Here is a 13161-nt window from a genome sequence, read left to right as displayed (position 1 = left end):
TGGAGGGCGGCGCGCTATAAACTGTCTCCATTGAAATTATTGCTTAAAGGTTGCGCAATTAATTATTGGAATAGTTACACGCGGACACACGCACGTATTATCGCCTACGTTCATTTTCGTCCACGCATTGTTTAACACTACAGGAAACTAAATAAACCGTCCATTGAGATATAACAGGTTCAGTGAGAGAGAGAGTTTTTGCGTAGAAAAAGTAAACAGTTAAACGGGAGCAAGTTAATAGTGAACAGAACCGCTGTATCAATGTAAATCAATAAAATCGATGATGAAACACGGTAAAATTCTATGCATAGGTTACTACTTAACCTTAGACCGTCATAAAATTTCAAAGGAACGAAATTTACGCTTATTTTACAATTTCTTATAACTGTAATAATTATTTCAAATTATTTTATTTGTTTTTAATACAAAATGCAATTACTGTCCTGATGTTATTTCTTAAATAAAAATACCAGAGTAATTGAAACGATCGACTACTGTCTTAAATTGCTATTCTTCATTTTTATCTTAAACAAAATTTGTCCAGGTCTGGCTTGCCACTATGTATGGGTGACGAACGTCAATCGGATATGTAAGCAGACGTATTGTGACTACAAGTTGTGCATTTTACGTGATCACTTCCAGGGACCACATACAGGGTGTGCCGCTATGAAACGTATGTGGAGCGTGCGAGGGCTAGGCACTGGCGCACCCACGATAAATAAGATTTAAATGTAACGATTCAACCGAATTATCGTCAATTTTTGTGCGCCACTTTATACAATTTTCACGCTTAATCAATCTTTTCAACAGCTGCCAGTATCCTTTTATTTCGTTGGTGCAACATTTGTAGTAATTGCTAAATAGAGGAACAGATGCATAATCATAAGAAAAAATCAAACATGTGAGTGACCAAAGAATCAACCGGTTGAAAATTTACTCGTATAATTCAAACTCGTATAATTACGTATAATTCATTACTCTATGGGAATGTCCTTGTCAGGTCTAAAGCAAACTGGATATCAGGATCAATAAAGGTTTTCCTCTATTTTTACCTATGATGATTGATACATTTTTGATAACCTTTATAATAGAATAAATACGTTTATTGAAAACAATGTGTTCGAACATATTAACTTCTAATTAACTTCTTTTGGCAAATGAGTAAATATATTTTTATTTTCATGTTTATACCGATATATAGAAATGATATACAGTGAAGAAATATTTGTTAGAGTTATTTTATTAAGACAGATATTCGTTAAGAGACATAATGATGAAAATATTCTTTCCTGTTGAAGATATTGGTAGGTATAGGACTGAACCAATGCAGGACTCACCGACAAGATCAATAAGCAACGTAAGCGGACCCTTCTTCGCAAGGCATTCAATGCTTTCTTATAAACGCCCTTTCATGTCGCCTTTATACTGGTCTTATCCTTACAAAAATCCAGGTGTCTGCTATTGCAAGAGTGGCCTGTACACAACATGCACAGTACATACATATATACGAAGTCGTCAACGAGAAATGTTCGTAAATACGATTGTACCTTGTAAAAGCAACAACTGCGTTCTATATACTTGATCCATAGTGCTAATTTTTATAAAAATATACCTGTTGTGCTTCTTAAAAATATGCAACATTGGGTATATGCATAATATTTTACTATTTTATGTGTACCATATAAATTAGGACTTTATCTGAAAAGGCAATAAAAAATTTAACACAAAGGTAAGGTTATTATTTCAGAATCAATAATCTATCAATACGGAACTCAATCGCCAAATCAGTGACTGGCACATCTAAAAAATTTGCAAATCCAGCTACGCAACGGCGCGCAATGCAATTTATTCCTCTTTTGTAAGCCCAAAAAGGTTTTATTTTTTGACAATCTTTTTTCGTCGAGTACTATTTGTTACATGTTTTATTTGGCATCTGATTTGGGATTGGAGTTCCGTGCATACAATGTATATGAACGGTTACACGTTTAAGCATTCGTACTCTGAAGCAGGTATTCTTTTTTCTAGGGTTCTTAGCTGCTGAACAGTAAAAGTACGCACGTGAGCGCGTTGCACTAAATGCGAATAGACTGAAGACCGATCGCTAGTCTTGATAGATTATATTTTATATACGGTACTTTCAATAGTAATTCCCTTTTAAGGATTCAAGTTAGTATCTTTGTTTAAAAGAAACTTGATAAGAAGCTCGTTAAAATTTATCATCGCTTCGAGGACAGAGAACCGTATTAAACGTAACAGGTACATATTGTAACAGTTTAAATACCTCGCGAAAATTCTTTAATAATGTAATTTAAAATGAAAAATTATTACGTTGTCCAACATCAATACGATATAAAACCAACCATGCCTTGAGCACAGATTAAACAATTGTTGGCGGCAAAGATATAAGACAAGTACGAATTGACATAAATGATACTGTAAATTACGGTAGCGGTGATTGAAGTAGCAGCTAGGGGTGAACTGGTTATTGGGGAGTTTAGAAAAATTCCTGGTTGCTCAGTATTTGGGGCCGTTCTACGTAGGATTTGATTAATGAATTAAGAACAGGAGACCGGTCATGTCGGTAATCTTCCGGTAAAAATTTAAGTCCCAGTCCGCCCCTGGTAGCAGCAGTAGAGAACAGTGGTGGTAGTGGTGCTGCCTAATACTCTTTTCAGCCCTCGGCCGACAGTTCAGCACAGCCCGTAGTCTTCGACGGTTGCACGTCGTTCAATCCGGCACACTTTTATAACCATTGCACACTTCCTACTATCTCATTCACGTTTTATAAACAATGCGACAATCCACGGTTTCTTAAACGAACATTTCTCACTTTTGCCGATTCGTATCTCCGTAATTACGATGCAACCAGCTGATTTGTTGAGAAAATTAAACGTGACTGAAAGTATTTTGTGCCAGTGAATCTGAACATGATATTTCAAAGGATTTGACCGAGAAAATGGATTTTATGCCATGGATTGTCTAAGTGTCCAACAAGAAGAAGTAATGGTGAGGAAATATTTTATAGTCTTTGTATTTACAACGTACGACATTTTGTGCGGGAAATATCAGACAGGATAAAGGTATTATTGTAAAATCATTTTTCTGAAGAGATATAACATTCTGGGTACTTTTATCGTTCGTTTTGCAATAATGTGAATAACATACTTACTTTTGAGATTAGCTTTTGATAACTTTCCCCTCATCGTTTTTTCCTTGGTTTTCGTAACAAGGAAACAGATAGATAATTCGGTCAAGTCAAAGGTTAGCTGGAGATAAAGTGTTCTTCCTTGAAAATGTATAACGAAAAAATGACTTCCGATAGGAACGCCTTACTTTTGATCTTTGTTCAAAGATTAACTTGTCGATGTAACATCTTTAAATAAATGTTGATGTAACATTTTTATTCGTCCTAATATTGAAGATAAGAAGGCGAATACGCGAAAACATTTTCTTATTAATAGACGGCGGACGTTTATGAATTTATAACAAAGTTGAAATGTGCAAAAATGCATAAAATACATATAGTGTGCAAGAACATTTCTTTAATGATGTATAGGAAAATTTAAATTTACATAAACATTCGCAGTTTACTTGTTAATCATGTCTGGTGGAAAACAGATTCCAACATTAATCGTTAATTAAAACGAGATATTATGATTTCGTTCTTGAACTATCGAAAATTACTCTGAATTATCGAAAATTCAAATTTTCTTCATTTACAACTTTCGTAAAAGTTAAACTCGATGGTTTTGATGTCTTTGTTAAGACGATTTATGCTTTGTTGCCTTCGTTCATTCAATGTTTCCTTGGAAAAGCATGAAATACAGGTGAACTGATCTAACAATTGATATTGTATCTCTATTTGTGACAATTGTTAGCTACCAATTTGTAGATAAACGTAAAATATTCGGTATTGCGTAGCTCGCTCTACGATTGTAGTTCTCTAGCTAATATCTTTCCTCGAAACGTTCATGCAACCGTACGAAATGCACGGAAAATGGGAAAAGTCCACCTACGCTTAATTTAAACTCTGCCAATGATATTTGTTTCCTAGCAGCGAGTGGTCGCGCTATAAAATTGCAACATTCATACACTTTTATAACCAACCTTGACTCTATGTAGTTCAATATTCTCGTCGTTATTCTTACAATACACTTGGTTCGCGTCTTCTTCTTCTTCTTCTTCTTCTTCTTCTTCTTCAGAGTCTTCTTCGGAGTCTCCAGAAATGACGTAATTGCTCAAGTAGATAAACCGTGTCCGCTTTCTGTCATATCGCGTTCAATACCTTAATTAACTTTACGTTTTACGTCTTCAACAGTTTTGGGGCCAATGTTCATTCGGTATCGATCTTTTCCTTCGATCCTTAGGAAAAACAGGAACAAAATTTCGCTCTTGAAACGAGGACGCAATCAGCAGGAAGATATTCGGCGATGCCACCTTGATTCAAAAACATGTCCAAGACGTCCGTGTTTCGCGTACAGGGCCCTTAATTGAGCTTAATTAACGATTGTCCGTCTTTGTCATCGTGCCGTGACTCACAGCGAATGTAGCTTCTCGTACTTGTCTCGTTTTTTCCTTCACACTATTCTTTTACTTGTACTCGGTAATTTTTCTTATGTTACTTCTTTTATCAGAGTTGCACGTCTCCTAACAGGCTTTGATATTAGAAATACCGCTGAGTCAGCAGTGCCGGTCGTACTTAAATATTAAGACGCTTGTTGTACGTATTTAGCACAAATTTAATGCCTTTCGCTGCTCTTATTTCCCAATTATTCTATTATCAGACTGTGAATGTTTTGTGCAACTATAGAAAACTTGAAAGCATATGCAAAAATGCACATAGTGCGCATAATACGGGCAAATTTATGAAATACCCAAATATAATAGTCATTGGAACATACGTATAGCAAGTGAAATAATCGTCTCCGATTCAAATTTCATTTTTTCAATTGTATTCGCGAAGATATTAATTTACATAGATGTTCATGGTCTGTTCATTGCGAAATATGTTTTCGTGATTAATATAATTAAATATAATACTGAAAATAGAGTATTCAATATGCAATATAATATTCATACAATAAGTTGTTGTGTTCATTGGAATGTAAATTTGCATGAACATCCGCAGTCTGTCTATTATAAATCATTCGCGTATACGCTTCATAAAATGTGCAAATGTAAATGTAATAGGGTCGATAAAGAAAAATTTGTTGAGGTTTATCATTAAACGCGACGAACAGACAGGTGTCCTGATATAACTGGCAGTGAGTGTTCATCGAATAAACATTCACAGATTCCCTGCGAATTTTTTAATCAAATCTATCGCCTAATTCGCTTCAGCGGTTGTCCATTCGATCGAACATAGCGAATACGGGAAAATATGAGGTTACACAAATAGATACGGGTATTTTGTCTGGATAACACGGATCGTTTCGTTTGTTTGAATCTTTTCGTTTATAGGTGTACTGGACTATTTTATCGCCATCCTGTTTCCATCAAAATACGCAGATTCAAAACCTATAAATAATTTTTGGAAATCGTTTCCATCACATTTTTATTGGTTTAATATTTCTATGGTCGGTTCACTAATTATTTCTGCGTTTATATGAAACGAATATCGTCTAATATTTATATTATAACGATTACAGAACATCGTTCGCTTTACGCATTTTTCTACCTAAGTTGAGCCAAGTTGGCGAGCACAAGAGGGTAGCGAGGGATGAATCACTCCCGAAATGAAATGAATACGCACGATCGATATTAAAACCACTCGTTTCAGAGCGGAACATATATTTTCTGTGCAACCTACGACATTAAAATACTACTCTATCTTGAGCAACAGATGCGAGGATAATATAACGTAATTATACGACCTGGCCATCGATTTACGTTGTAATTTTCGCCTCTAATGTCTTCGCGATAACTAAACGAGATATATTATATTATTGTTATTATTATTATATAAAAATTCATTAACATTCGCGGTCTAGTTATTAGCAACTGAAACGAGATTTACAGTTTGTAGCGCAGTTTGGTACATTTCAGCTAGTACAGTAGGTCTTGGCCCTTTAAGTTGTCTCTCAAGCTGCGTTTTATGCTTATAATAATCTTCTTAATAATAAAAGATAGACGATAGAACTTTCCAATTAGCTAATAATTATCTCATTAAGAGGAGTATGTTGTTGAACGTACTTGCATGTTTTCACAGCATCGTACTATTCAATAACGCAGCGGAAAAAATTGCTTGACGCAACGATTATACAGCTGGGAGAATATTTAAAATGTACACATTGATAAAACTCGTATTAGGTACAAAGGGGCCCTTTTAAAACTCACCTTGGATGACGATAATACGACAATCGTTATCGTTCATATGGTACTGTCCCACCGGTATTCTTATCCCGTAATCTTGCATATACTTCCGGTTGCGACAGTCATTATACTACCATGCGTATGGAATAAGTCTGGGTAATAAAGAAAAGGTATAAAAACCGTGGACAATGGAGCGCAATTAAAAGCATAAAACCATAGAAGATTAAAAAGAGATATCTTGCAAGTAACGATTGGAATAATTATATAATTGATTCGTAGCTTCGATAATCTAGATATCGTTATACATTCGGTAAGCAATATTACGAAAGATTCCCAAATAATCACAAATTGCTTATTTCTCTACGCGATTATGAAACAACAAAATTTGGGGGATACGTTGCAAGTATTTTGAAACGATCGTACGATTAATTCGCAGCTTAAAAATTTAACGATCTCTCACATCCATTAACGAACATTCCAAAGGATCAAATGTTTAAATCCAGGGACATTGATCGAAGAGTGCTCGTAGGAAACACTGCGAACGCGAAAATGGAAAATCTTCGACCTTTTAATGGAAAATGTTCTACGAATGAGAATAGAGTTTAAGTACAATTTTCCTTCCTAAATAGATATCAGTAATTCTAGAAGATGGTGTCACGACGTCGCCTCTGTAGAGAAAGATATAGTCACCAATGAGCTCTGGTTAATTGTATCGCGATTTTTTCCTTTGCTATCTAAATGACATCTAAAAACATTCCAGGTGAATGATCCAAATGAATGAAACATTCTTTTTATTCTTTTCTTTACGACTAAGAGGTCACATATACCGGATTTTCCACAAATACTTTGCTTTTCAATGAATTTCGACTACACGAATGCGCGAATTCTCTTTCGCTCCTGAGGAACTCGTTCCGCGAAGCTCGCAGCGTTTTCTACAAGCACTTTTCGATCGTATTTCGAAGACAAGCGTGTAGCAACGAACTTGACAAGTTTCGTGTTTGAATTTCAAGCAGCAGATAAAAGCGGAACTCTCGTAAGAACTGCGGAATCTCGATCATCGTCGAAGATGTCGAAGAAGAGGCGTTAGCATGAGCCACACCACTGCATTCAGAGTACTGACGCTGATCCTGATCCTCGGTGATCTCGAGTCGATCACGGTGGTGAACCACCATCCGGACGAGGAATACTTTCTCGAGCACGAGGTCCTCTGCGAGGAGGCAATTACGGAGGCGAAGAAGCTGCAGCTCTATCCTGGTAGGAAATTTACGCGTTTCGCTCTCGATACTAAAAGCGTTACACATGCCAAGCCCCTTGTCCGACTTCATTCTAACGTCTGGTCTATAAAGCATCTTTACGAAGCACCGAAATCTATTTATCTTTCCTCCGAGAATAACCTCCCTTTGATCCGTTTAAACGGATACTTGGGCCACGTCCACCTACCGCGAATTAACTCGACGAATTGTCTCGTTTTATTAATTTCGTCTTTGTCTTGCCACTTTGCAGCCGGTACGGACAAGAAAGGTATTCGATCGCTTCGAACGATCGTCGTTCTAATTTAGGCTCAGTATGCTTGTCGCACGCCAGGATCCAAAGGCCACCTTCTTCCTTGATGCGATCGTTACCTGAAAATAATTGCTCGAGAGACAGGAACGATGTTGCGATTTTCAAACGTAAGCACCGCGTATCGTCGACAGGAAATAGAAATCAAGGTTACTCGGTTTTGTTTGACAATTTCAGCTAGCCGGCTATTTGTAACGATACACAGGATTCTAAGAAAAGTTGTATCTCCGATGGTTCCGCGAAGTTATCCTTGCATAAATAGATCTCTGTCATTTTTTATTTGCGCCGAACTACCGATTTTCCCGTTACTCGCTGCGTTCGCTCGTTTGTTTTATTCCATTTAGACTATTTGAAGTTATTCTTGTAGAAAATAAAGCGCGATTTACTTTATCTTATTTCGTGATGTTTTATAAGCATTCTGTATCGAACGACGTAAAACGAAATATTCGTACCCAGTCGGTTTGATAAATGATAATAAATGTTTTAGGTGACATAACGTCGGTATAGCGTTCAACATCAACGACATAATTTCAAAGCAGTTGCATAAAACCTGCAGCCACCAATTAACGTGAATTACACTCGTACTCCCTCGATTTGATGCGATTATCGTTTGTTTTAATAACAGCTCTACGAAACGAGGATAATGAAATGTAACTCTGAATCGGTCGTACAAAATTGTTATTTCTCATTTCAAGGAACATGGTGTCCTTACCGCAGCGTAGTAGAAGGCTACCAGCTCTGTGTTCTTCTTCCAACTCGCCACAACGTGATTACCCGCTTGATAGCAGTAGCAGCGGCAGCAGCTTTCCATTACAATTCAATTTTAATATTCATTTTTTAATCTACATTGACGGATACGAAGATGTTGCAATTAATTTAGAGATCGAGGTTTTATTTAGTGGCACAAATAGACGAAATGTTTCATCGAATAGAAGAAATATTATATTTTGACGAATTCCACAGGTCCTATCCCAGGATGCAAGCCCTGCACCAGATCAGAGATGACTTACTGCAAAGATGGAAGCGTGATAAATGATCACTGTTGTTGCGATGGCAACTCCAACGGTGAGTAAAATTTATAACAACGATAAAAAGCAAAATATGCGATATCGATGTTTTTTATTAGTCTTCTATAACGAGTCAATGATTATAGCAATAATCGGAACAACGATACGATAGTGAAATGTTTGAATCGAAAGGATCTTTTAGAAATTCTCGCAATTCAGACTCTGAGGTTTCTTTCTGCTTCAATTTTCTATCGTGAAAATTTCTGTGACGCATTGCCGCTATACAAAACTTTCTATATTGCATAGTACGCTGCGTTTAATGTTGCAATAAATATAGAAAATGGAACGATCACGTTGATTTCTCATCAGTTTCGCTTTTTTTTCAATTACATTGCTCGTATTTTAGGCTCGTCCTTCGTCGATTTACGTGCATATAAGAATCGCCTGAAAAACGACAATCGCGTGCAGACAATTCGTGCGTGAAGAATTGACCGTGCAAATGCTGGTGGTTTGATTGTGCAACTTTTCACGGAATTTTCGAGCCACGATAATAGACCCTGAAATTGTCGTAATACTTGCAATTTCTACAACCGTGTAACAACTACAGTACAATTCCAATTAGAAAATACGAGGGAAATGCACGTTAATTTCCTACGTAGCAAACAGAAGTAACGCGATATTATTTATTTTTAATAAAAACGACAAGACGCGCCAAAATATGCGTAATCTATAAGCGAAGAAGTCGATGGTTGGTAGGTTGCCGCAGAACTTGGCCCAGTTGTTCCCCCCGCGTAAGAATGACGCGTGAATTCGTGAAACACCTTCGAATCCAGCTGAACGGAAGGACAATCACCTGTTCAGGAAATCATCGTTGTTCGTTCGTAACGATTGTTCATCGTAACGATCTATCCTTGTCAGACACGCGCTTCTAAATGCGCTGAGACGCGCAGGGTGGTTACACATACCAGGTGATTCACGCAAAACGACCGGCCGTTAACAGGGACACTTAGGTATTCCGCGCATCCGTCGTCCCAACTCTTTAGTACTCTTTACGTAGTTATCGGCCGTTCACCTCTAACACCATTTGCTCGAATTTCTAATTAGCATAGTTTCTCCGATGGCCTTGCTTCTCACACACGGACAAAAGCGCAATTGGTCTGCTTAAAATCAGTTCCTCTTTCTGTCTATCTTTGTCATTATATTTATCGCCTTTTTATTGGTAATTGGTAATTGGTACATTGCAGATATCACGATTATCGATTTGGTTTTTTGAAAATATATTCATATTTACAATTAAACGTCTGTTACAGAAACACGTGCAGTATATTGTCTTCAGAAAGGTACACGTAAAAGGGAAAAATACCAGAAGATAGATTATCGAGTTCGGTGAAATTCGTTGTAAATTAGTCGACGGGTAAATTTCAAGTACTTTGAGAAGCAAATAGATATTTAAAAAGTTATCTTCACGGCTAAATGCTTTTCTGTGTCTGGAACGACGACGAAGATAATTAACCGTTATATCGCTGAAACACCGTGTAGCGAAACGCTGACAATAAAATGTGTGTCATACTAAAAATAAACGAATATGTAAAAGGATAATTTATTTTATATTGCACAGGGCGTATCGTAACACGTGGGACCCGCTTCAGGACTGGACAGAAGGCACAAAGACAACGAAGAAAGTTCATACAAACACGTGCTGCTCTATCTGATCTTATATAAGTTGCATTATTTTATATTTTACATACAAAGGCATTTTCGTGGTTCACTAATCCGTAACTGCTTATCTTCGCAGAAGGTGCTCGAGATGGCTATCCTCGGTTATCTTCTGTCCTGAAGCGGCTCCCACGTGTTATGATTTACCCTGTATATTAGGTGTACGAATGAATAGTCCAAATTTTTCACTCTAACTCGAGGTTTAGTCTTAATAAATAACTGATAGATCCACCATGGAAAAATGAGTGTCTTTAAACAAGATCCAGTGATCAAGGCATTGACAAAGGGCATCGACAAAGCAGCTAATTGGTTAAGCCATCTGCTTTAAAGTTACAAGATAAATCAGGAAGATATAGAATAGAAAGTTTGTAGAGTACATTGACTGAACTTGAACAACTGACGTCGATTGAACGACTTGCTGTATTTTTAAAAAGTAAGCTTCGAGTTTCATTGAAAAATTGCGATTGCAAGGTTAACAACGCGAACGATTCCCGTACAAATCGTAAGCAATTCTGTAACGATTCGTTTGTTATAATAGTTTGACCACAATGTTCGTCGTTAAATGCTCGTCGAGCGTACACGAATGGCAACGGCGACAGTAGCAATAAAATTGCGTTGCTGCACGCATCGCGTGCACGAATCGAATACATGAGTCCATTTCGATCAGTCTTATGAATCACACGTTCTTCTTTGCCCATTTCTAATCAACCGATTCGATTACGCAGAAGTTACAATACGGTAAATAAGAGTATGCTAAAAGTAACAGAATACGTGCACGTAGTCCCGTATTAGTCCAACGAAAAATCTGAATTGTGCGACGTATTTCTTAAGTGAAATTTCGAATTTTAGTTATCGTAGTCAAAAGACAACTTTTTACGAATACACATCTCGCAAACTAAGGTCGAGCGACGATTACAAACTGTACAAATAATTGCACGAGAATTAAAATTAGTAATCATAGTAATTATAAAATATTAGCAATAGGAAAAAGTTGTCCAAAATTTTGATTTCTACGACATATACAAAGATTATGGAAATCGGTAGCTTCCTATTTAAAAAATGAAATTGAGCTTCAAATTTCCTCCTCTGCTACCGCAGCTAAGGGAAAGTTATTAATACAATTCCTTGTCGCGTTAAACAGCTTCCGTAAGAACTGTCTTTTCGATATCCTTAATTCTTAATGACTGACAAGATATCCCAGCGATATTCCACTTGAAAGATACCACCCTGTGTATAATCCTTTTAAATTGATCATAAGGTTTCTCTGATTCGTCGAAAGTCTGTTCCTGACACTCAACAGCCTATTGTTTCAGAGGTATTCCCCTTCGTGAAGCACACTTGTCGCGTGGGGCCAGAAGAATGCGAAGTACAAGCTGGAGACTGTGCTGAATACGCGAGGCTACGGGAATGCTGCTGTCATTCCTACTTAGCTTCTGTATGTAAGTACTATTTCTCCGCTTACGTATTATGGTGAAACGTATTGTCGAGCTAGACGTCGTTGCGTAAGCGCGAGTAATCTAATATCTTCTGTTTGAGATGAGCACAGAACTGAAATTAGCGTAATTCTATAATATAATTAACGAAAGAGCAGAGAAGGAAAGATCATTTTTCTCACAGGGAAAGTACAGTGCCGTGAGTATAATATAAAATGCCGTGTTAAACTCAACCCTATTTTTAGACGTTCGAAATGCTATTAAAAGAAAAATTGGCAAAATCGTTTCTATAATTTCATATCACAATATAGAGTTACAGTACTAGTGAAATAACAGTAACTTGTACAAACTTAAGATCTGTTTTCAATCTTTTGAAGTCTGGAAGAAACGGAATTTTAACATATCCATGATCTTCTTTGGTAACATCGAAGAGATAACGCAGTGAATGTGTTGGAGTCTATAATTATTCACAGCGCTATATATGTCTTTTGTTAAAAATTAGGTATTTGGAAAAACAACTCGTTATTAATTGGACTGCACAGTTTTATGCATTTGTGAGAAGTTTGAAGGTGCAAAAATGCACCTTCTTTATCGTAACTTTATCTGAGATATTACATAATTCTTAAAATCTGTTCCTGCATCGATATAATTGACAACTGTGTTTTTTTCAGGGAAATACTTGGCGAACGACGCGGTATCACCGACGAATACACACTTTATAAAGTTCCTGGCGATATTAACGGTGCTCAGGTGGCTCTCATAGCCGACCTAAAATTCACAGTACACATTTAATACCAAATATTTTTTGTATAGGACGAGTTATTTTAATAAATTATTTTCCCATCGGCACGGGAGAAATTTAGAGGCCAACAAACGTTTCTAACATGCGACAACGAAGTGAAATTTCTAATAATTTGATAAACAATTTTTGCGGCTTCACCTGTACATATGAGAAAGTGTAATTGTACAAATAATGAACATTGTCCGACGGCAACATTTGTATTTTAATGGATGAAATGCAACAAACTATGTACAAACGCGTACCTAAGAGCCTATTTCAACCTCATCCTCTTCTTTTCTTACGGATGTGATGCAATACCGCTTAAACGACGGTTGCCTAACTGTAAACATTA

General features: G+C 36.8%; 1 protein-coding gene across 3 annotated transcripts; it reads left to right on the top strand.

Annotated features, from left to right (window-relative positions):
• The first annotated feature begins 2547 nt into the window (after positions 1-2547).
• Positions 2548-13071, top strand: LOC117239149. Of its 3 annotated transcripts, none has more exons than XM_033504512.1 (6): positions 2548-3006; positions 7323-7566; positions 7816-7833; positions 8836-8937; positions 11909-12034; positions 12700-13071. In XM_033504512.1, exons 2-6 carry the CDS (start codon positions 7401-7403, stop codon positions 12789-12791), a joined length of 504 nt encoding a protein of 167 aa, XP_033360403.1. In that variant the 5' UTR covers positions 2548-3006; positions 7323-7400; the 3' UTR covers positions 12792-13071. The 3 variants fall into 3 exon arrangements, with proteins under 3 accessions (XP_033360403.1, XP_033360402.1, XP_033360404.1); XM_033504511.1 differs by having other exon boundaries at positions 2549-3006; positions 7326-7566; XM_033504513.1 differs by lacking the exon at positions 7816-7833 and having other exon boundaries at positions 2556-3006; positions 7326-7566.
• The last annotated feature ends 90 nt before the right edge of the window (positions 13072-13161 follow it).

This window comes from Bombus vosnesenskii, unplaced genomic scaffold (genome assembly GCF_011952255.1).
Source record: "Bombus vosnesenskii isolate JDL3184/JDL3185 unplaced genomic scaffold, Bvos_JDL3184-5_v1.1 scf7180000013883, whole genome shotgun sequence".
Taxonomy (NCBI): domain Eukaryota; kingdom Metazoa; phylum Arthropoda; class Insecta; order Hymenoptera; family Apidae; genus Bombus; species Bombus vosnesenskii.
This window is presented reverse-complemented; position numbering and strand designations above follow the sequence as displayed.